This window comes from Tiliqua scincoides, chromosome 1, assembly GCF_035046505.1.
Source record: "Tiliqua scincoides isolate rTilSci1 chromosome 1, rTilSci1.hap2, whole genome shotgun sequence".
NCBI classification, from domain to species: Eukaryota; Metazoa; Chordata; class Lepidosauria; order Squamata; family Scincidae; genus Tiliqua; species Tiliqua scincoides.
In genome coordinates this window covers 95,083,201-95,108,312 of record NC_089821.1, presented here as the reverse complement: position 1 = coordinate 95,108,312, position 25,112 = coordinate 95,083,201, and the positions used below count along the sequence as shown (strand labels likewise).

The 25,112-nt window shown below is 38.5% G+C and overlaps 1 protein-coding gene across 1 annotated transcript in view; it reads left to right on the top strand.

The window, feature by feature from the left end:
- NEB (nebulin) overlaps positions 1 to 25,112 on the top strand; it is a 205,240-nt gene that overhangs the window by 170,898 nt on the left and 9,230 nt on the right. Inside the window, exons 142-160 of the mRNA XM_066621543.1 lie at positions 222 to 326; positions 1,857 to 1,961; positions 4,687 to 4,797; positions 5,216 to 5,326; positions 6,085 to 6,198; positions 6,324 to 6,428; positions 6,627 to 6,731; positions 8,084 to 8,188; positions 9,451 to 9,543; positions 11,525 to 11,617; positions 14,054 to 14,146; positions 15,148 to 15,240; positions 16,853 to 16,945; positions 21,318 to 21,410; positions 21,769 to 21,861; positions 22,231 to 22,323; positions 23,120 to 23,212; positions 23,650 to 23,742; positions 24,165 to 24,257. Coding sequence (XP_066477640.1) covers positions 222 to 326; positions 1,857 to 1,961; positions 4,687 to 4,797; positions 5,216 to 5,326; positions 6,085 to 6,198; positions 6,324 to 6,428; positions 6,627 to 6,731; positions 8,084 to 8,188; positions 9,451 to 9,543; positions 11,525 to 11,617; positions 14,054 to 14,146; positions 15,148 to 15,240; positions 16,853 to 16,945; positions 21,318 to 21,410; positions 21,769 to 21,861; positions 22,231 to 22,323; positions 23,120 to 23,212; positions 23,650 to 23,742; positions 24,165 to 24,257 — 1,884 coding nt within the window. The remainder of the gene's footprint in view (positions 1 to 221; positions 327 to 1,856; positions 1,962 to 4,686; positions 4,798 to 5,215; positions 5,327 to 6,084; positions 6,199 to 6,323; positions 6,429 to 6,626; positions 6,732 to 8,083; positions 8,189 to 9,450; positions 9,544 to 11,524; positions 11,618 to 14,053; positions 14,147 to 15,147; positions 15,241 to 16,852; positions 16,946 to 21,317; positions 21,411 to 21,768; positions 21,862 to 22,230; positions 22,324 to 23,119; positions 23,213 to 23,649; positions 23,743 to 24,164; positions 24,258 to 25,112) is intronic.

The window sequence follows — 25,112 nt, the reverse complement described above, 5'->3', positions numbered from 1 at the left end:
TGTTTTAATACAAGTTCTTGTCCCTTCTTGCATAATTTTGCAATTAGGCATCACAAATGTTTCAGAATGTCTTTTCTTTTTTTCTTCCTTTTTATGCTCTTTTTTATTGCTTTATTGATTTCTGTCTTACTGTTGGAATGTTTGGATTAGCTGGACCTAGAAAGCTGATCTGGTTAGGATTTTTTTCATTATTGAGATGGTTCTTGACACCTTCCCTTTAGTACCAGTACAAGAAGCAGTATGAGAAGAGTAAGGGTCACTACCATGTGGTTCCAGATAACCTTGAACAGATCCATCTAAAGGAGGCCTCAGAACTTCAGAGCATAGTAAGTCATACAAGTGTTTCTCACTTTTTATTTCTTATTCACAACCAATCAACCATTTAATACTGTTACCCCAGGTCACTGAGTGATAAATAATGGTCAATCTGACAACATAGTTTGAACTTCTAGATGCTGAAAAGTGTAATGCATTAAAAAAAGTTTCCTCCTAAAGTTGTCTTAAAGTTAAGTTCCTTGTTGAACAAAGAGTACAGTTTGGGTACATCTGCACTACAAATGAAAAAAGTTGCTTTCCTCAAGAATGCTGGGAATTGTAGATTTGTAAAGGTACTTAGATTTCACTGATTAAAACTCCAACTGGGACTGCCAGATGCCAGGCTTTTGGCCTGAGTTTTGGAGCTTTCTTCAGCCTATGGGTGAGCAGGACAGTGACTAGGCACCTGCTGCCTCCACCACCTGTGGTGTCCTCACCTCCTTTCATTCAAAATTGACTGTGTGCCACTGGCATGGTGTTCTACTCCTTGCATTGGCCTAGAAGGAGAGGAGAAATAATTTGTGGATTAATCAATAATTGGCAACCTCGTGATGTCTCCAGGCCCCACTTTGTGACACCATTAAGCCACCACTAACACACCACCACTTCTTGACTCTCATGTTTGGAAATGTCTTTTGCCTGACAACTCTATTCACAACTGCCTCACAGACTTAAGGCCCAATCACTTCCAACTTCCCAATGCTGATGCAACCATAGCAGGTATGTGCTGCATCCAGGAGTGACGGGCAGTCACAGAGGCCTCTTCAGGGTAGCGGAAGTTTGTTCCCCTACCTCAAGGCTGCACGGCAGCTGCATTGGCACTGGAAAGTTGGATAGGATTGGGCCCTGAAGGTTTATAGAATTTCTTGAAGGAAGCAATGGCATTTAAAGTTAGGCTTAAAGCTATTTTAAATCTGTTGTGGAGATCTAACTTTAATTCAACTTGCTTACCAACTGCTTCTGTCAGACAAACACTTAGAATCAGTAACAAACCAATTTTTGGGAATTCAGAATTAAAATTTGCCCTGAATCCAGTTTTGCAAATATTTGACCAATTTTCTCCAGTGATTTGTGCCATTTCCACACATTTGATGCACTAACAAAAGACATTCAATCATTGGGTTCCAGGTAGTTCTTTAAGATGTAGTCAATATATTCCAAAGGTTCCAGCCCCAGATGTTTTGCTAGCATGAGGATTAACCATTGAATTCATGCAGTTGCTACTTCCTATATTATAGTGGCAACATGAAGCCCTGACAAATGAGAGAGTGCATTTTGGAAAGCAACCAGTTTGTCATGGTAACATGTTATCAGGTCTGATTATTGAAATTAGAAGTGGTGTCCTTGTGCTTTTGGGTCTTTGCACTGTGAAGTGCAATAGCTGCACTGTTAACTCCCAGGCTTCACACAGTTGTCAAGTCTGGTTTTGTGAATCTGTGGGATCTTTGAGTACTTATTTATTTTTCCTCTAAGACCCGTTCCTATTTCCATTTATATACTATAATTATACAGTGGGATAACATTTGTATCTCTCTGGATAGGTGAAGTATAAGGAAAAATATGAAAAGGAAAGAGGCAAGCCCATGCTGGACTTTGAAACACCAACATATGTCACAGCTAAGGAGGCTCAGCACATGCAGAGTGAGGTAGGTTGTTTTTCAGTGTGGTGCAGACTGGTTTAATGCAGGAGGATGTCCCATACTACTATATCTTGGGTCTCCAAACCCCGGCCCAGGGGCCAGATGCGGCCTGCAGCAAGCCTCTATCCAGCCCTCAGCCAGCCTCTTGTCCCCTGAAAGCCTCTGGCCTACTTGGCCAGACATTACTGGAACTGTGCTCTGGTTGTGTCTGGAGGCTGTTCTAAGGGCCAGAGAGTTTGAAGGAATTTGCCCATTCATTCATTTATTCATTCATGTAAGTTCCATCTCTAATTTATTTATATACATTTTATATTTAAATGTTTTTCCGTCCCTCAACACCATGCCAGATATTTGATACTTGCCAAAATATTTGGAAACCCCCGTACTATATCATGGCTGGTTTTATGTCCATAATCGAACTGAAATGGTTACTAATGTTCTGATTGTTCTGAAGGGACTAACTGTAATGAAATTAATTACAGTTGACTTGCAGTGTTGCTGTACAGTAAGTCTTACTACACAAAACAAATCGATGATAAGGCCACACCTGGAGTATTGTGTCCAGTTCTGGTTGCCGCATCTCAAAAAAGTCATAGTGGAAATGGAAAAGGTGCAAAAGAGAGTGACTAAGATGATTACGGGGCTGGGGCACCTTCCTTATGAGGAAAGGCTACGGCGTTTGGGCTCTTCAGCCTAGAAAAGAGACGCCTGAGGGGGGACATGATTGAGACATACAAAATTATGCAGGGGATGGACAGAGTGGATAGGGAGATGCTTTTTGCACTCTCACATAATACCAGAACCAGGGGACATCCACTAAAATTGAGTGTTGGGTGGGTTAGGACAGACAAAAGAAAATATTTCTTTACTCAGCGTGTGGTCGGTCTGTGGAACTCCTTGCTGCAGGATGTGGTGCTGGCATCTAGCCTAGATGCCTTTAAAAGGGGATTGGACAAGTTTCTGGAGGAAAAATCCATTACGGGGTACAAGCCATGATGTGTATGTGCAACCTCCTGATTTTAGAAATGGGTTATGTCAGAATGCCAGATGCAAGGGAGGGCACCAGGATGAGGTCTCTTGTTATCTAGTGTGCTCCCTGGGGCATTTGGTGGGCCGCTGTGAGATACAGGAAGCTGGACTAGATGGGCCTATGGCCTGATCCAGTGGGGCTGTTCTTATGTTCTTATGTAAATGCTGCACATAGATAGTTGTCAAGTAAACGAGAGTAGGGTATGCACAAACTGAAAAATTAATTCGCTTTGAATCTATGGAAAGAAGATAACATGGGATTGTTAGTTCTCAAAACTCAAAAGCCCAAAAGAAGTCCTCACTGGTAAGTAAAAGCAGTGAGATACCGTTTCTAATAGATATCTCCCTTGACATCTTTCAATCCTTATTTGTGTCCAGTGTAACAGTATTTTTATTGACTTGTCATTTGATTCCTTTACGCAGTTATTTCATAGTCTGTTTGAAGTTTTGACATTGTTCTGTCCTAGAGTGAAACTTATACAGGGTGAAAAACACTTGTATAAGGTGCTCAGTCATCATGTTTTGGTGAATTCTATCAGTTGCATTAGTTACTTTTCATGACACAATAATTCAGATCAGTGTATGCCAATTTTTTTTTAGGAGAGTTACCTAAAGCCAAGTCCAAAATAATGTGATCATTCCTCATCACAATAATCACCTTCTGTATAATAACAGAAGAGGTGGAAGTTTGTACATGAAATGAGGCCACCCACAGATAAGGTAGTATCTTGGGGAACTCTCCAATACATGGGGAACTCTCTAGGTACACAAAAGTAGATAAATTTGTAAATTAAACGACAGGAAAAGTAAACAATATGATACTGACTGCGCATGCTCAGAAGCCCTTAAGAGTCATGGAACATTAAGGTATCTGTTGAAAAAAAAACATCAGAACAGAAGAGTGAGGAGAGTGAGTGGAATCACTTGTGCCAATTGGTCATTAGGGTGGGGGAAATGCCACATTTTATTGTATGTGTCTGAGATGATCGGGTGCCTGTTGGAAACCAGAATGGAACTCCCAAGAAACAAAGTAATAGTTTCTAAATATGTGGGGAGTGGAGGTTCCCCATGTACACACAAAAGCATATAAATTTGTAAATTAAAAAAAAAAGACATTTTGAAAAATTCTGGCAAAAAAAAAAATTCAGAGTGGCTGTGTGCCATTTGTGACCCTGTGCTAGGACCTATGTGAGCTTCCAAGTGCTTCAAAAATGTTGACGGCAAAACGAGAAAAGAATACTATTACCTACCTCATTTTCACAAGAAAGCAACTCTTCCCATTACTATTACTTTGGGGGAGAATGGGGAGTGGGTGCAGCTAAGCACCTTGGTTTCTTCATTGTTATTTCTGGGCAGTTCTCAAATTTGCTACAGAGTACTAAAAGATAACAATGATACAACCTTGGGCTTTATAGGTTTCTGACAACTTAACCATGTTAGTGATCATTGCAGAAGTGGCACATTCTGAAAATCCTATTTCTCCAACGTCTGAGTGAATCATGTTGCTGCATCATAGAGGACAAACGTCACTTGTAATATGGCAAAAATCTTCAACCAGAGCAAGAATGGACTTATCACTAGCTGACAAAATCTAGTGACACTATGCATTAACTAGAAACTGTTCTTCTTCCTGGTTTACTTTTCACATTCTTTCCAAATAAATGCTATTTTCCTTCTTTTTTTTTCTTCCAACTCCTATTAGAAAGAATATAAAAAAGACTTTGAAGAGTACATTAAAGGCAGGAACCTTGCTGGTCTGGAGATTACACCATCTTTATTGCATGTCAAATATGCCACCAGAATAGCAAGCGAGGTAGCAGCTACTCTCTTTTCTTCTGCTGGCAACAACCTAACTAGTTTCACTAATTGTCCTGACCCAAAGTAGCCCCTTTCACTGCTGTCATCACCAGGCTTAAACATTTACCTTCAGCATGATTTCATTTGTGTTTGTGGCTTTTTCTAGTTTGTTGTTTTTAAAATTCACTAATTGTTAATTGTGTTAGCATTTTTTTCCTATTGGTGGGTGTCAACACAATTTTTCCACTATACGTGTTCATAATTTAAGTGTGTTCATTTGTGTTAATCTTTGTGTTGTTTTTAGAGATTAGAACCTTGGATACATAATTATTTGTTGCATTAAGCTGAAAACTATTTGTGGGCACTTTGCTCTTCCCTCCCTTCACCTTTTTAATTTTTTTAAGTTCTCTTTCTTTTTCTGACCTTCTCTACAGAAAGAATACAGGAGGGATTTGGAAGAAGGAGTCAAAGGTAAAGGTCTCAACATTTTGGAAGAGACCCCTGAATTGCTCAGAGCAAAGAATGCAACTCAGATCTTGAACGAGGTAAGACACATCAATGAGTGGAATAAAACTTTGGAGACTTTTGCAATTTTACTCAAGCAGTGTGGCAGCCACTGCAACATAGCTGCCTTCTTCACCACTGGGGACATGGCAGAAGTCATGGCCACATCAGAGGAGTCCATGCTGGAGCGCTATTCTGTGCCAGCATTGTAAAATTGGGCTGTTGGAAAGGAATGAGCTATGCTTCAGTCCCTCCATGCTGGGAATGTCAGAGCGGGCCCTTAATGGGGGGAAAACAATAGCATGTGATCTATGCTCCAGGAAAAGAGCATTTAAGAAGAAATTATTCATGGAGGTTTCAGCACTTTTTAAAGCAGGGGAGAGCTGTTAGTTACTTTTCAGATATTTCCAGGTAAATTAGCATTGTATGATTGTGGTGGCTGTATGAAATCATGCAGTTACAATGTGTACACACACATGGAGGGGAGGAAAACTGTAAGCACTGGGGCTAAATGAATATGGAATGCAATTGTCTGTGACAATTTCTGTAAACTATACATAATTTAAGTAAATCAATAAGTGCATTGACAATAGTCCATGAGAATGTAAGCTGAAATACATGTGTTTGTTTTAAGGTGCCAAGAGCTTTGTTGTTTTTGCTTCAAAAGACTAATCTTGCCCTTAAAATGTTGTAGCTCCTGGTATAGAGGTTTTTTGTTCAAATCACTTTGAATCTCACTCATGCCTAACCTGTCCCACCTTCGTGTCTTATCTATCCCGCCATTATCTCTTAACCACAGAAAGAATACAAGAAAGCTCTAGAAATAGAAATCAAAGGAAGAGGGCTAACATCTCTTGCATTGGAAACACCAGATTTTATGAGAGCAAAGAATGCCATGGACATTGCTAGCCAGGTCAGTAAGGACAGTTGGGCATTAATCTGGAGTCACTTGAAAAGGAACCTTATCAACAGCTGTCTTTCTCTATGTGGATTTATTATGGATTTATTATTTATCTGTGACCTTTCTGCCACCAACAGGTTAAATATAAGCAGTCTGCAGAAATGGAAAAAGCCAACTATACCACTGTTGTTGATACTCCAGAGATCATTCATGCCCACCAAGTGAAGAACCTTGCAAGTCAGGTAATGATGGTCTTTCTTCACTACTAATTTTCACACAAGGTATCCATTAAAATAGTTCAGCTGGCTATGTAATAAACATGGTTATGTGAATTGGACATAGAGCATATGTATTCCTTTTCTAAAAATCCCCTTTTTTTTCTTGACAATGCTTTGTTACTCCAAAAAGTAAATCCTTTTTCTTTTCATCCTGAACAACAGAAAAAATATAAGGAGGAAGCAGAGAGAACCATGTCATACTATGTACCAGTTTTCGACACACCGGAAATACATAGAGTCCGAGAGAACCAAAAGAACTTTAGCATGGTATGTATATGTCCTAATGTACTGGAAGGGGAGCCTGTACAGAATATGTTTTGAAGTTCATGTGTAAGTCCTTGACACGTGCCCTTTTGTAAGCTGTGTGGAGTCCCCTTGGAGAGAAAGGTGGGGTATAAATGCAATAAATAAATAAATAAATAAATAAATAAATAAGCTGTTCTGCATTTTTATTGTAGACATGCCCTCCTTATATAGCCTCAACCCAGTCCCATGTTTTGGGTTGCAGTGGAGTAACTTGCTATCCCTTGTATGCATGGAGAGGCCTGCTTGTCTTCTTACCCACCCTAGGTTAGCTCATACTTAAAAAGTGCAGTGACAGCGTGACTGGATATAGAACATGTGGTAAACTGATTCCTTGCCCAGGCTGCTATATGGTTTGTTCCTATTTGGTGTGATGTTGTCTCATGTTAAAAGTGTGCTCACAATGAAAATTTCCACCCTATAAGAATGATACATTCTTATTCATGACTATGGGTGCAAAGGAGTGTCAACAGATGCAGGTATCTTGTTGTCTTGTGTGCTCCTGGAGGCATCTGGTAGACTGGAAGCTGGACTAGGTGCCTTTGGCCTGATCCAGCAGGACTGTTCTTAGGTCAGTGCTGCCTGGCAATGTGCCAGTGAGGGTAGGGTGGTGGCGATACCTGGCAGGTGTTCATGGTTCAGATACGCATGGTCACGTATGGCTGGGAATTGGTATCAACCTACAAAACCATGGAAGGGCAGACCTGCCCCGAATTCAAAACTCCACATACACAGAGCTTCTGATGGATTACTCATGCTCTAGTCTATAATGTTGGAGGCATGCTGCATGTGTATCCCCATGATGCATGTGTACCCCACGAAACCCTGTGTGCACTGAGTGTGCACAGCAGTTGCCACAAAGAGTGGGAAATCGCTACAAAGAGTGACTGAATTAACATGGTGACCTTTGATTGAAAAAAAAATCAAGGAACTCATGCTATGATAACTTATGATAAACTTATGATAAAGATTAAACTTATGATTAATCTTGACTAAGATTAAACTTATGATTAAATTATGATTAATTTAAACTTTTCATTAATTAAACTCATAATTAAACTTTTCATTAATTAAAACTTTTCATAAGTTTAATCATTAAGCTTATGATTAATTTAGTTTAATCTTATGATTAAACTAAAGATTAAACTTATGATTAATTAAACAATGATTAAATGATTATGATTTAACTTATGATAAAGATTAAAGTTGCTTTTTTGAATACAGATTTTGCCATGACTATTGTTTGTATCTTTTTAAAGATTCAAATAACAAGAAAGACTAAATTCTTCTGCAACCACTCATTTTTCTACCAACAGCTTCAGTACCAATCTGATATGCAGCACAGCAAAGGAAAAGTCACAGTTGTCAATGAAACACCAGAGATACTCCGAGTTAAAGAAAACCAGAAGAACTTCAGCACGGTAACTTTATTTTGCACCACTGTGTAGTAATGATGCATAGAATTATAACTTTTTTCTCCTAATTTTGCAAACGTTCTACACACGTGAATCGTCCTTGCTGCTAATGAAGCTCTTTGTGTACTCAAATCTAAGCTTGCACATACTGTAAGGAATTTTTTATAAAAAAAAACTATTTTCTATTAATGTTATACAATACTCTTGAGATGGAGCTATGGTTGCTCTATACGTTTGGTAGCTTGGAGAGTCCCCACACAATTCTTTTCAGCAACTGTCGAGATCTCTTGTGTGCAGTCTATATGTCAATAGTTTTTAAAGGAACCTTCTGCTTTTGTTTTGTTGTGTGGCTTAGCAGGCTATGAACTTGTTGTGTTAAAAGCTTGTTCTGTCTTCTTTGAGTAGTAAATCCATGTATGCCCTGCTTTGTTCTTAGTTACTGTGTTTTGACCACCAAATCAAAAAAGAAAAGCTCAATAATCTTATATGTGATGTCTTTTCTGGTCATAATTACTGATAGATGTTTGACCAAAGCAGTGGAGAGTCACATATTTTGGAGTTAAAATCAGTGCCTTTGTATTTTAACTTTAATTGACATAGGCTGGGCTTTTCAAGGCTTTATGAAACAAGGATTTACCCTCAACAGCCTCTCCCAGAGTTGAAAAAATAATTCGTAAACTTCAGGGGGCCTTCTAGAGATTCATTAAATATAGCATGTAGGACAGTAGTCAGAAAGGAACACTGAAATTTCCCTCATTTACAGAACTGCTTTTGGCACGCACATAGACTTTTTTGGATACTAGCCACATAATTTGTTTGGACAAAGATGTTTTACTTCTAGCAAAATTCCTAATGATCCTTTTTATTATCTATTTTTCTGATTCTTCAGGCCAGGAACTGAGTCCACTGAATGTTTTGTCCATGCAAACAAGGTTAAAACTAATGGGGCTTAGATTGTTCCTTAATTTCATTCAAGCCCAATGTACTTGGAAATAAATGCCAAGTAAATCTGTGAAAATTACTCCTGTCTAAATGCACTAACAATGAGGGAGATGGTTCATCAACTATAAACTAGTTTTGCCTATTTTTCCACTGTGGTGTTATTGAGTGTGCTTAGTAGTAGTAACTGAGGCCCTATGACCATTTTGCCCACTTGAGAAATGACAAAATGGGTGTCTTCCTGTGGTTTGAGTCTCCACTGTTTTGTAATCCTTCTCTAGTAAGTGACAATGTTGTTTTCTATGCTCAATTTTGTTGTCTTGGTTAAGATTTTATACAAAGAAGATATTGGAACAGGAACAGCCATTGAAAAGACACCTGAGATGCAGAGAATTAAACAAACCCAGGATGCGATAAGCACGGTACAAAACCCAACAGACTTTTAAAAAAAATAACATTCTTACCTGTGCTTGTCCAACTCATAAAACTTCATTTGACTTATATGTTCCTAACAGCAATTCTGCAATAACCCATACATGTCTCAGTTAACTTGGAAAAGTCAATACATTTTATCATCATTAATCAAAACCATAATTTGCTAACTAGCTTTTACTTTTATATTTTCACTTTCATAAGTACAGTGTCATTCATGTTAGGAATAACAATTAACAATTGACTAATTTCTAATTAGTCAACTAATGTTTCTTATTTCATGAATTAGGATAGCTGTCATTCAGTTTATAATCTTGAACCAAATGGCAATAACATGTTCATGATAGCAAATGCAGTGGCAACATTTTTTTACATTGATTGCAGTTTTAAAAACTCTCTCACACTCTTTTCTTTCTCTCTCTGCTTCCTCTTAACTTTTCTTCTCTTCCCCAGTATATATGGTAGGAGAATTTTTAAAAATTGTCATTGCTTTGATTGTATTTTGCATAATGTCTTGCTTTCCTTTTTTTACAAGTTGTTAAAAAAAGAGGTAAAAATTGAATGTTGTATATGCAGCTTCACCCATGTTGGATAGAATAGGATGCCTTCTTAAAATGTGTTAAGGGTAATAGATAATAAGTATATATAGATTATATATAACTTGATCTTTTGGAGGGTCTTTTATTTTCTTAGACTTTATAAAATTCTAAACCCAGAGTATTACTGTTGCAAGCTTCAAACCTCTGGAATAGTCCTCCAGAAGCAATGGGACTTAAGTTATTGTGGTGACACATTCTAGATTTATAGATCATTATTAAGAATATTTATATACCAGTTTTCAACAAAAGAAGTTCACAAAGCTTGCATTGCACAGTAAGTGAAAAGACAGTCCCTGTCCCAACGGAGCTCACCCCATTGCAATCCTATGCACACTTTACTGGGAGTAACCCCCACTGAACGCACTGGGACTTACTTCTGAGTAGACATACATAGGATTGCACTGTCACATGCTAAAGAGAAGGGCCAGAGAAACACCAGCAATCCCTGGGAGGGAACAGTATGTTGAGATGAACAGAGAGAGTTGCTGTTCCCCTACTAACTATGAGTGACCACTTCGAAAGGTGCCTCAGAATCTTTGCCCAGTTAGGAGGAGATCCCTATAACAGTAGCACAATGGGATGATGTGCAGGTCCCTGAAGATCTGTTTAGCATTGTCAACACAATGCACCCATAAGTTAGGGCAACAATTTTCAACCTTTTCCATCTCATGGCACACTGGCAAGGCACTAAAATTGTCAAGACACACCATCAGGTTTTTGCCAATTGACAAGGCACAGGGGCGCTCACAATCCCATTGGCCCTACTAATAAATGATCTTCCCCCAAATTCCTGTGGCACCTGTTAACCACTTGCGACACACCAGTGTGCCATGGCACAGTGGTTGAAAATGACTGAGTTAGGGTATAGAACTGTAGTGCTGAATTTTTATGATGAATCCCATTCACAAAAAGAAGCTTATTCTTAAAATTGGGGCAGGTTGAAGTGGCCTATATTACAGCTCCGATATAAAATAACTTTGCCCTTTATTCATTGTTAAGGCTACATTAGGGATGGGGACCTGGTGTGTAGCTTTTATCCTGCTGAGAAAGCAGGATTTTGGCAAAATTGGTGTCTATCAGCTTAAAATCCTGGTATTTCTGCTAAAATAGAATTGTAGGTTTAGGTTGCATATTAGAAGTGTTGAGTTTCAGCAAAAGTGTTTCCTGATTTTTCTTTTTTTGCAGAAGTCAGTCTTGAGGAGGAAGGTTTCCACATGGGTGCATGCTATGCTTTTAGCTCCTACAAGTGTGTAAACTTTCCATTGATATTTGTTCTCTCTGCTCTCTCATGTAAGGTGGATATGTATGTCTTATGTACATGGTGTAAGTCCTTCTTGTTTTGTTTCTTTCTGAACTGCATACAACTTTGTAGATTAAATACAAGGAACACATTGGAAAAGGAACTCCCATTCCTGACCTTCCCGAAGTCAAACGTGTCAAGGAGACACAGAAGCACATCAGCTCGGTAGTGGCTGATATTTTCTATGCTCGTTTGTGTGAGAGCTGTACAGTAATAGTGTGCTGTTCACCTTACTAAACAACCTTTTATTCCCCTTGCTAACAAGTGCTATCTTCATCAGCCTTCCCTCTTAGAAAGGCATTCCTCAAGCTTTAACCTCCATTAGCTTTGACAACCACTTGCTGCTTACCTGGAGAGGAGAACATGCACACATAATGCTGAACAGCCAGAGATGGAGTAAAATATTTTGGTTGCCAAGACAGGAAAAACTCCACCAGGGGAGGGGGTTAAAAATATAATATTCCCTGACCTGCAATGATACTCCCAAATCTGTCACCCAGAAAGGCAAGCTGCCTTACCCTTCCTTGTACAATCAGTAGTTGGTTCTACAGTGATTAGTTAGTGCACGTATTTAAGCCTGTTCAAATCAGTGAGTTTAACTATATGTTGGACTATGTCCTCCGTATTTATTACTCAGCAGATTTCCAAGACTTAGGTCCAGCATTGTAGATTAGTTCTGAAGCTTCAGAGCCCTGGCAATAATGCATGCTACTTGAAGTCTCTATGCCTATTACCCTTTATCCTTGGGTCTGAAAATCTTAAAAATTGAAAGAAAGAAAGAAAGAAAGAAAGATCACTTAATTCTAATCGTTGCTTTATTCAACGGGGTAGTCAAATATCACCTGACTACTTCCTCATGTGGCATAAACAGCTGAAAGGCTATTTCATTTCAGTTATTACAAACACTTCTTATGTGTTTCATTGATAGTGAATGTAATAGTGTGCTATCAATTTGCCTGGAGAACATGCTCATTCTGTCTGGCCAGGTTTGGCTACTTAAGTCATAGGTATCATGAACATTCCTGTAGAGAACTTGTTGTCAATAGACTATGGACCCAATCCTATCCAACTCTCCCACACAGATGCACCCATGCCAACGGGGCACATGCTGTGTCCTGAGTTGGGGGGGGGCAGTCATGTTGGCCTCCTCAAGGCAGATTCACAAGGCACTAAAAAGTTGGATAGGATTGGGCCCCAAGTTACTGTACCAATAAGTGTCAGCTTCTCCTCTCTTGACCTTCACCTCCCCTTATCCCCTGAGCTTCTCACAGTACTAATTGTTTTTTCAGTTCATTTTTGCATCATCCAATTACAGGCAAGCACTACAGTACCCCTTTTCTAACTTTAGATTTATTTCACTTGCTTTCTGACACTTTGAATTGATTGTATGCCTTGCTTACATTTCTTTTTAACAATTTTTTTTTTCCTGTTTTGAGAAGGAGTATATTTTAAAAGGAGTGAAATGCAGGTCTTGAGTAAATACATGTATTATTAATATTATTTTTATCATTGTTATTATTTTAATTATTAACTGGCAAGTGTAACAAAACAAGGTGACTTCAGTTCATATAGGCCTTGTAAATCCCAGTCCTATATATTTTGATCCTAGATTTGGTCCTCAACTATGGTTCAAATCAAAATTCAAGACAGAGTTAATTATATGAGAACAGAACCTGAATTCTCATCAGCAATTCAGTACCAGAATACACTAGCAATTTTTATCAAGAGGGAAGACTCTAGATCAGGGGTGCCCAAACCCCGGCCCTGGGGCCACTTGCGGCCCTTGAGGCTTCCCAATGCGGCCCTCAGGGAGCCCCCAGTCTCCAATGAGCCTCTGGCCCTCTGGAGATTTGTTGGAGCCCACACTGGCCCGATGCAACTGCTCTCAGCATGAGGGCAACTGTTTGACTTCTCGCGTGAGCGGTGGGATGAGGGTTCCCTCTACTGCTTGCTGTTTCATGTCTGTGATGCAGCAGAGGCAGCAAAGGAAAGGCCAGCCTTGCTTTATGCAAGGCCTTTTATAGGCCTTGAGCTACTGCAAGACCTTCATTCATTTATATAAGTTCATCTTTAATATATTCATTTATGTAAACTTATGCAAATTTATTCAAATTTTAAATGTAAATTAATTCTTTTTTCCCCCGGCCCCCGACACAGTGTCAGAGAGATGATGTGGCCCTCCAGCCAAAAACTTTGGACACCCCTGCTCTAGATGTTGGCTTCCCCAGAGATTGTAACATGAGAGTGGGGAATTACACAGGAAGGACAGGTACAGAATTACCTGTAATCCCAGTCATTTGGAACTATGGACACTGTTTTTTCCTGAGGGCACCTGGAAAAGCCTTAACTAGACAAAATGTTGATGGGAATAATCAAACAGGTATCTCTTTGTGGCATTAAAACACAACACACCTTAACACGTAACATGCAGTTCTTTCAAATGATAGTGGAGCCATCTCTCGCTGCACAATTTTATACTCCATCTTGTCTGTGTTCTACATATTTCCATGCAGAAAAAGTCTGCTAACCAACATTGTGTAGTGCACATAAGTTTTTGTGAGCAGCCATCTTCTCACCTTTGTGGGTGTTTGTATTCTGCAGGTTTTGTACAAAGAAAATGCAGGGCAAGGAACACCGATACCGGTTACTCCAGAGATAGAGAGAGTCAGACGCAATCAAGAACACATTAGCTCGGTATTTCTCAATGAAATCCTAACAAATCATCTTTTAAACGTAACATTCTAATCACCATTCCCTACATCCTACTACATGCCATTTTTGCCACTCATTCTTCATTCTGTTATGCTTTAACTTTTTTACATTTACAGTGTTACGCACATTAAAATAATGAAAGAAGGAAACGGTTATACAAAAATATATCTGTGGCCCAGTCCTATGGGCCATTTACAACAGTGGATCTATTGATTGCTGTTGTAAAAGGCCCTCTGATGGCACAAACATCCCACCACCATTGTGCACAGTGGAGCTGCTGGCAGAAATGGCCAGCAACTCTGTGCAGATGCGAGAATCGTTAGACGCTCCACCAGCCCAGGTAAGGGGGCGGAAGGGCAATTTGTAGGTGGTTTGGGGGAGGTTCACAGTGGGAAGGTGTGGAAGGTAACAGGCTGGAGGCGGTAGATCTCGGCAACAAAACCACATGCTGGATCCTATCCCCGATTATCCAAGCCACCCCATCCCCTTCCTCTCCTTGGAATTATGCCAGCAAAATAGCTGGCGTAAGTCCAGGCAATACTCAAAGGCAAGCAGGTGGCCTACCAGGAGGTAAGTAAGATAGTTTAATTTTTAAACAAAGTAAAAAAGTTTTATACTTACCTCTCACTGGCCCTCTGATAGGTCCCCCACCATAGCATGCTGCACATGCCGTGTTGGTGCAGCTACATGCTATGGAGTGGTGTGAGTTAGAATTGGGCTGCCGGTCTTCAGTAGCATTAACATTGTGTTCTCCCTTCACATACTTTCATCCCATAATGCGTTATTTCTGACATCTTTTCTCATTCACCTGTTTAATAATAAATCTGAATAATCTGCCATCACTCTAAACTTTTGCTACTGTTCAGTACTACAGCATGGAATTTAGACATGTGCTATTACTACAAAGTACTAGCCATAATTCAACCATAATGACTTTGACCTATTTTTGAGTGTCTTTTGTGGATACTTTATTGTACTCACAGGTGTCATACAAAGAAAACTTGGGGACAGGAACAGCAACTCCTGTCACCCCAGAAATGGAGAGAGTCAAGCGCAATCAGGAGAACGTTAGCTCGGTATATCACAAAAATATCTATAAATAAACCCTTTTAACCATCACCACCCATACTCAATATTTTTCCTTTAATCCTTCCTTCCTTCCTTCTGCAAGACTTTGAATGTAGTTCTTCACCACTTTAATCACTAAAATTTTAGTCTTTGAGGTGAAAAAATTTAAGCACTAACCTAGTCATAGTTCTGCAATAGTTTTAATTGTACATTGTCTCTTACCATATTTTTTCCCTCTTGTTGGATAATATTATTTGTTCTATAATAATATTATTTAAAATAGAATTATTTAACATTATTTATTGTTATTGATTATTAAATAATTATAACATTATTTAATAATTTAAGTAGAATTATTTAATTATTATTGTCCCTCTCTATAATATAATATTATTTGTTTTTGAACAAATGATATTCAGGGTCAATTAACTGATTCCTTATAACAGGAACTGTTTCTAATAGTCTTTGGCTTCCAAGTGGTGTTGTAGCACAAACTTAGAATAAACTCCTAATTTTTTGTTTTTCCAGAAAGAATTGTAAAATGTTATTTATGTTTTGTTGTTGATATATTTTAAATGTTTAAGAAAAAACAATGAAAAAGCATTCATCAAGACTGCCTAAACAGAATTAGGACAGTTTTCTAATTCTAGATAGGAAAACAGTGACACAAAATTAAAATGAACTGTAAAACATACGAAATTCCTTAGAATAAAATTAGCCACAAATGACCAAATCTGCCTCAGTCACCCGTGTCAATGTGTTTGTTCCTTGACATGATGTAGGAACAGTTTTCTCCATAACTTCCTTCCAGTGCACTGCGGCAGTGTCTGTCATCTGTGCATAAACTCCTTTGCATACAAGTTCAGATGACAGTCTGCCTTCCACTACTATCTCCTAGTAGCTCATTTGCCTCTCAGCTCTTTTTATAATTTTAATGAAAGGAAGAGAGGTTGAAAGGATGTATGTTTTGAGACCTGATGACACCTTCTTGTCCATTGTCAATATGGGTACTATGTATCCCAAATTATTCATTCTTTCTCTGATGGAAGTTGGCAAGAAAGGAAACTCAGGCCCAGATTGGTTCAGCTGCCATGCCACAGTGGGATGCAGCCCACAGATGAACCTTTCTTGAAGATCCCCACTGGGATCAAATTGTTAGAGGGCCAGAAGGAACCCAGCCTTCTCCCCTTGTTGTGCTGGTATATTAGTATATCAGATCAAGTCTAATGATTAGCTGGAATTGTGGGGGGTTAATGTGTTCTTCTCCTTTGTGGCAACAATATGGAATATACAGACAAAGCTGAGGGAACAGAACACTATGTACCTAAATATGGTGACTGTGTTCCTAAATCCAGTACAATAATAGCATAAAGTGGTTTGAGTGCACAGCCATAACAGTGTAAACTTTGCATCCTCCTATACACATTTAAGGACAGGAATTATTTCAGGTAAAAGTATACAGCGTGCCTCTCATTTTTTATAAGCGGAATCTGTTTTGTTTCACACTGGTTCAATGCTTTGGACACTGTAAGACAAACCAACAAATGGCATTTTCTGTGCTTATATATTTTAAATGCACCATTTACATTATTTTTATTTTTTACGCTCTGCATTACACAGGTATTGTACAAAGAGACTTTGGGGACCGGAACCCCAGCACCTATTACTCCAGAGATGGAGAGAGTAAAACGCAATCAAGAACACATTAGCTCGGTATTTTTGTAATTAAAAATGGCCTTTAATTTCAGATAAAATGTAATTAACCTTTTCCAACCCTAACTCCTTCTCCATGACATAAAACACACTGATTTTTTAAATAACAAACTTGATTTTAGCAATCAAATTATTCAGTAGTGACCTTCTCCCTTCCATCATGGTGTCAAGTGTGTTCCTAATCCATATGTAGTTATTGTGAACAAACATGAAAGCCAAATAAAAGTACCGAGCAAGCAGTGTGCTAGCTCTGTGCATTGGGAACCCAATCCAGTCACAATAAAGCAATATGGAATTCCTTTCTTTTCAGTGGGAGAGCAAACTACATGCATAACTCTCACTGATTGAAATCAATAGAATATAGATGCCTGTCCTAAGGTTAATCTTAGTTATTTCCTCCTCAGCACTGTACAATACAATAGCTTGATTTCAGGGTTGTGTCTTCTGAATTTAACATAGCTAGGCTTAAACTCTAAAGCTATTGATCAGTTTAAGCTGCAATGGCAGAAGTGGCAAACTTGAAAGTATTGAAGCACACTTCTGTTGTTTATCCAGTAGATTCTTTATCCAGACTAAAATCTCTCTCCTTACATCTATTCAGTATTAATATAAATATTGCTACACTGCTATATTTCTTTATTTTTTACTCTTTAAATGTAGTGTCAGAAACTCTTTTTCCACCAGAAATGATCACGATGGACCACACACTTTTTGAATGTTGCTTGTTTTTGTTCACAATGACATTTCATCTTTTTATTGTGATATTTTGATTTATCTCCATACGTATCTTAATATAGTCCTGTGCAGATGACCATTTGGAAGTGGGGGGAATCAGAGTTCTAAGCCTGGCTCCCTATGTATGCACGCTTTGAACATTTGCACAGGGCTGGAAGAATTTGGGATAAGAGTACTGTTACTCGAGAAACTGACAAAGTTGCATACAACCAGGCAAACTTTAGCTTGGCAATTCTAATAAGATAAAATTCTCTATTTACTCCATTTGAATTAGCCTCTGAATCTTTATTAGAGGCTTATTCTACTTTCTTCCATATAATTGACTTGTAGAATGAACATTTAGTCTATCATCATCATCATCAGTTTCCTGTGACTATATTTACATTTTTGCACTCTAATATTTTTATTCCTGGCATTTTATTTTAATGATCTTGACATTGTTAACCATTTTTCTCACTGTGCCAATCCTCCCCCCCCCTTTTTTTTTAAAGAAGTCAGTATTTATTTTTGTGTGACATGGTATGAAGCAGACGGGCTGATTCTCCAGCTGGGATGAACAATAAATATAACATTTCATTAACATCCAAAAATGTGGTTATCCAATATTAATCAGAAAAATCATTCTCCACTGCAACCAACGTTCTGTTCCAGAATAAGACACTGGAATAGTTGATATCTGATAAAATGACAAAGGTAATCAAACCATCGCCATTGGTTCTGCCTACAATTATTCTAAACTTATTAAATGTTATATTTCTGCTGGAATTTTTACCTTATGGTATTTTTCCTGATGGCTCTTTGCTTTTTCTTGGCTCTTGCATTATTATGGCCAGGAAAAACTTTATTCCCTAGCTCACTTCTGACTTTATCAACACGGTGTGCATTAAGACCAGGCCAATGATGTCATATAATGAATCTGTAGAGCACTCACTTCAAAGGAAATTCTGAATGTGCCACCCATAATGTAGAAAGCACACCCAGCAACAAAAATTGACAAGTAGAAGGAAATGTTACAAAATCCCAATGTAAAGTGTATACAATCGTCCTCATTTTTACCCTGATATCTCAGGTTTTTTAATAGCCCAGTCTTATCCCCCATCAACCTGCACAATGCAGCTATGGCAATGGAGTACTCGCTGCATCCTGTGGTTGCAGGGGGGTAACCAGATGGCCTGAGAGCGGAAAGTAAACATCCGTTTTAGGTACTTCCTAATAAACCACCTGGCCTCCAATGGCTCTCCTCAAGCAGGTGTCAGCAATTTAGCTGACAAAAGTCCAAGGAGCCTCAGAGGGCATACTGGGTTGAGAAAAGGGGTTATGATCTTGATATGCTCCTTACCCTGATCCCTGAACTGCCTCTGCCACTACTTTACTTGTTTTGGTGTTGGCTAGGTGAGCTGCCGGCGTGGGCATGGGACCTGAAGCTGTTTGTGCTAATGATCCCACAGCACATGACAGTGGTGCTGCTTTTATGATCCCAGCCCAGGGAATAAATTTAACTTAAAGGTGCCTAACCTGAACTGGTTTGGACAATACTTTAAATGTTTGACCAGCCCTACATGGTAAAAGCAATGCACACTAATGGAATGCTATCCTGGCTGCTCCCCTCATAATTTTCTCTAATTGTGTGTTGAGGTAGGAAAAAAAAATCCAAACAGAAGGCGCATGTCTTTTACCACATGGGGCTGATGAAAAGTGCCCCTTATCCCTGAGTTGTGAGAAGTGCCAGGGCATAGTGCTACCTGGTTTAGGCTTCCAGAGGCAGAATTACTGGAGGCTTAGGGTGTTTTTATAATGTTTGCTTTAGTTACAAATATTTAGCATTGAATGGAGCAGCAACGTCAGCTACAATTGTCTTCTAAGCAAGCCTGGCACTGCAAGCTGCAAGCTCTTCCCCCCCCCCCCCGCCCCATGGCTTCCATTCCAGTTTCTCTTAGCTTGAAACCGAACTCTTTCTCTCTTCCCCTTCTTCTGGAATCTGCCAGCACATGCTGTCTCTCACTTTTATTCACTCACTCTCAGAGGAAGGAGGGGATGAATCACCTTAGTCCTTCATTCCTCCTCTCAGGTTGATGTACTTGAGGCTACTGCTGTGAATGGAGGCTCATATCCAGGGTGTTTCTTGAACCATTCCTCTTTTGTCTATTCTGGACAGCCTGTACTGCCGTCCTTTTTCACAACATCACATCCCAATCTCATGGCAGAACAGTACACCTTATATGTAATAAGTATGCCCCTTATGCCTACTGTGTATCAGGATGGAAAAGGCAAGGAACCACTGGAAAAATATTGCGGAAATATTTCTTGCTCAAACATTTGCATAGTAGCTTTGAAAACACAAGGCTGCAGACTCAGACCCACAAGTTTAGAGACTGTCTTTTTTTTTGGACAGACCTTAATTAACTGATTTTTTTTCTTCCTTCCTTCCTTTATTTTTTTTGTTTTTGTATTCCCCTTGTCAACATACAGGTCCTTTACAAAGAGAGTCTAGGGACAGGAATCCCAACTCCTGTCACTCCAGAGACTGAGAGAGCCAAACACAACCAAGAAATTTTTAGCTCGGTATTTTTGGAAAAAGAGTTGTTTGAATTCTGTTTTGTGACACAAGTTAATTTCTCCATCCCATCCCAGCTACATCTTGCTGCTGGGCTTATATATGCTATTAACCCCCTTGTATATTACGTGCTATAGCAATGGAGTTACATTCTGAGACTTTTTAACATTCTCCTTCTTTGGCTTGTATCCCAAGTTAAGTTAGTCATCAATAAGTTTCATTGACTTCAGTGAAACTCCATCATGACTAACTAAATTTAGAATACAAGTCATGTTCTTACGTTCACATCCTTCTCAAAATATTACAGTTCTTACTGCCTCATCTGTTTTGCATTCTGTGCATATTATATGTGCCTACAAAAATACATATTGCTCACATAAACATTATATTAAAACACCAGCCTTTTATTTGTTGGGGAAAAAACTTTGCTTTTATGTATTGCTGTAAAACTAACCCAAACACAATGTAAAATACAACAAAATCAAAATGATCTTAAAAACTTCAGTAACAAACAAACAAAAGACTTTAAAAATTCATTGCTGGTTTATTTGGTTGTTCTTTGTCTCATAAGCGTTTAACAAAAAAAGAAAAAAAATCCAGGGAAAGCAACCCTCACCGCTTTCACTCCTGATCTGGAGAAAATCAAACATAGTCAAGACTACATTAGCTCAGTATTCAAAGGAAGAAAGAGAGACTCGCAGGACGGAACTGTTTCAAATAATGTTAAGTGTGTTAATGAATCATGCTGTCTAACAAAGATAGTATCGATTCAGGTTTTGACATAAACTCCTCCCTTTTGCACTGTGTCTCAGCAACCTCAAACCTAATGGTGCTGGGACTTGACCCACTCCTTTTATTTTTCCACAACCACCATGTTCTGTCATTATGTTCTCTCTTTCCAGTCTACTAGATTGTTTCCTTATATGAGTGTTGATTGAAGGTTTGTTTCAGGTGATACATCAAAATGGCCCCCCCTCCACAATGGGAGCCAGTGTGATCCAAATATTAACATTAGAAGTTGATAGTGTGTATTTTTAATCACTGCCACTTTGTGATTGTTGGATACCCTTTTGTATCCTGTAGGTTTTGTACAAAGAGGAATTGGGGAAAGGTATCCCTACACCTGTTACTCCCGAGATGGAGAGGGTCAAGCGCAATCAAGAACACATTAGCTCGGTAGTCAAATCAAACAGTAACCTCTTAAAATAACATTAGATGTAGTAATGATTCCATCTTTCTAACTGAAAATGGAATCAATATACCTCCAACTCTGCAAACTAAGCTATAACACATGCCTACTCAAATTACACCTATTTTCTTTTTCAGCAAACAGATCCTTCCCTCTTACTTTTCTTCCTTTCCAGTCTTCTCATCCTACTAGTTTATTTCCTTGTATGGGTGTTGATTGAAGGTCTAGATGACACAAATCAACAGCCAGCTAGCTTTACCGAAAGCTGGTGTGATCTAAATATTAACCTTATACATTAATCATATTTTGTTATAGTCATTGCTAATCATTTTATGATTCCTGTAGGTTTTATACAAAGAGGAATTGGGGAAAGGTATCCCTACACCTGTTACTCCTGAGATGGAGAGAGTCAAACGCAATCAAGAACACATTAGCTCGGTATTCAAATCAAACAAATTTCTTAAGGTTTAAAATAACAGTAGATGTAGAAATCATTCAAACTTTCTAACTCAGAATGGTTTCAATATGCCTCTTCAACAATGAACTCTGCAAACTAAGCTTTAACACACTCTTACTCGGATTTCCCCTATTTTATTTTTCAGCAAATACAGCCTTCCCCTCTTGATTTTCTTCCTTTCCAATCTTCTTGTCCTACTAGTTTCTTTCCTTGTATGGGTGTTGATTGAAGGTCTAGATGACACAAATCAACAACCTGCTAGCTTTACTGAAAGCTGGTGTGATCTAAATATTAACCTTATACATTAATCGTATTTCTTTATAGTCATTGCTATTGTATGATTCCTATAGGTTTTGTACAAAGAGGAATTGGGGAAAGGTATCCCTACACCTGTTACTCCCGAGATGGAGAGAGTCAAACGCAATCAAGAACACATTAGCTCGGTATTCAAATCAAACAGAAACCTCTTAAGGTTTAAAATAACATTAGATGTAATAATGATTCAAACTTTCTAACTCAAAATATTTTCAATATGTCTCTTCAACACTGAACTCTGCAAACTAAGCATTAACACACTCCTACCCAGATTTCACCTATTTTCTTTTATTTTATAGCAAACTCAGCCTTCCCTCTTAATTTTCTTCCTTTCCAATCTTCTCATCCTATTAGTGTATTTCCTCAAATGGGTGTTGATTGAAGGTCTCCATTCTAGATCAGTGATCTTCAACTTTTTTAGTGCCGTGACCTCATTAAATAAAGAGATTGAGGGCCCTCTGCCAATTCCATCCCACTCCCAGGACCCAATCCTCCCCATCGTTGCCCACAGCTGCCCCCATTTACCCAATTTCCCACTTATCTCTTGTGCCTTTACAGCAACCCTGTGAGATACCAGTCTGAGCTGGCCTGGCCTTAGTCGCTGCAGGAAAAGACAGTGAGAAGCGCTTGTGCAGGATTATGTCAAGAACTCAATTTTGATAAGACAGTACCATTATTGGATTGGATCCAAGCCCTCTCTTGCACACACTTTGAAAAGTTGCCGCAACCCCCAAAATGAGACTTTGCGAACCCATTGGGGTCCTGACACACGTTGAAGACCATTGTTGTAGATGACACAAATCAATAGCCTGCTGGCTTAACTGAAAGCTGGTGTGATCTAAGTATTAACCTTATATGTTAAAACATATTTCTCTATAGTCATTGCTATTGTATGATTTCTGGGTACCCTTTTATATCCTGTAGGTTCTGTACAAAGAGGGACTGGGGAAAGGTACCCCTACACCTGTTACTCCTGAGATGGAGAGAGTCAAACGCAATCAAGAACACATTAGCTCGGTATTCAAATGGGAAAAAAAACCCTTAAGAACTGAATTATATAATATCAAATTAAATGTGCTAGTGATTCAAGCTTTCTAACCCCAAATATTATCAATTTACTGCATAGAAAATACCCTTATCTTTTCAGTACTGAATTCTGTAACTTAAACTTTTAACACATTTCTACTAGGATTTCACCCGCTGTTTTCTTTCATTTTATTTTTCAGCAAACAGGGTGTATTGTTTTTATTTTCCTACCTTTCCAACCTTCTTATCCTACTAGTTTATTTTCTTATATGGGTGTTGATTGAAGGTTTCTGTTCTCAATAACACAAATCAACAGCCTGCTGCCTTTATGGAAAGCTGGTGTGATCCAAATATTAACCTTCTAAATTAATATTTCTTTGCAGTCATTACCATTATATGATTTCTGGGTACTCTTTTGTATCCTGTAGGTTTTGTACAAAGAGGGACTGGGGAAAGGGACCCCTACACCTGTTACTCCCGAGATGGAGAGAGTCAAACGCAATCAAGAACATATTAGCTCGGTATTCAAATGAGAAAAAAAAATCCTATGACTTGAATTGTTTAATATAACATTAAATGTACCAGTGATTCAAGCTATCTAACCCCAAATACTGTCAACTTATCTCTTGACATAAGACCTGTATCCTTTCAATACTTAACTCTGCAACATAAGCTTTAACATATCCCTACAAGGATTTCACTTAAGATTTTCTTTTAATTTTCAGCAAACGTGGTGCTTTGTTTTTATTTTCTACCATTCTGGTTTTCTCATCCTACTAGTTTATTTCTTAGTCTGTGTGTTAATGGATGACACTGACATCCCGATGACACTGACATCAACAGCCCACTAGCTTTACTGGAACTATTAATATTATAAGCTAACAATATTTTATTGTTGTCATTGCCAATACATGATTTCTGGATACCCTTTTGTATCCCATAGGTTTTGTACAAAGAGGGATTGGGGAAAGGTACCCCCACACCTGTCACTCCTGAGATGGAGAGAGTCAAACGCAATCAAGAGTACATTAGCTCGGTACATTAAAAAACAAAAACCTGTGTCGTTGTTTTTTAAATAACATCCTAACAAACTACAGAAATAGTTTCCCCCTCCAGTATCTAAAACTATACTCTCTAGTATATAAAACTATACTCATATAAAATACTCACCTTTTACTCATTAAAAATATCTAGCATTAATATTTTTGAATATGTAATATTCCATGGAATTTAAAGAATTTTCATAACTTTGCCATTGTAGGACTCTATCCAGATACAAATGACCTCCATATGATTTCTGGTCCATGTAATTATAACGTTTAGGAGACAGGGTCTATGGAATAACTTCAATTTATCATTGTTATTAAATTATTGTCATTATTAATAAACTTCAATCCCATTACATGCCAATACTTTGGTGAGTGTGGGATGTAATCAAATCATGCAACAAGACCAGTACAACATTGGCTTAAGAATGCCATTCAGTGTAAACTATGTAAACTGGCACTTTGCTAGTAGTGAGATTCCAGAGAAAGGACCCAACAGTGTACATGACCCATCAATGTGCATATTATATAGCATCCAGACATTATAGAGAACTGCAAAGAAATGACAGGCTCCTCTTTCACCCTGTGAATATCTGAACATCCAATGTAAAATGTGGAAACATTTTATCCAAGTGCTGCTCGAACAGCGTGGTTTCTGCTAAATATAGGAGCCCCAAGTAATTGTCGACGAGGGCACAAGTTGCTTTACGCTAATTATTTAAATTTTAATGTGGTTGGACCATGATTTTCCTTGTGAGGACTTTCCTGGGCACAGACCTTACACAAAGTAATGGGTGTTGCCACCTGGATAGAATCCTTATCTTAGAATAATATTTTATATTTTA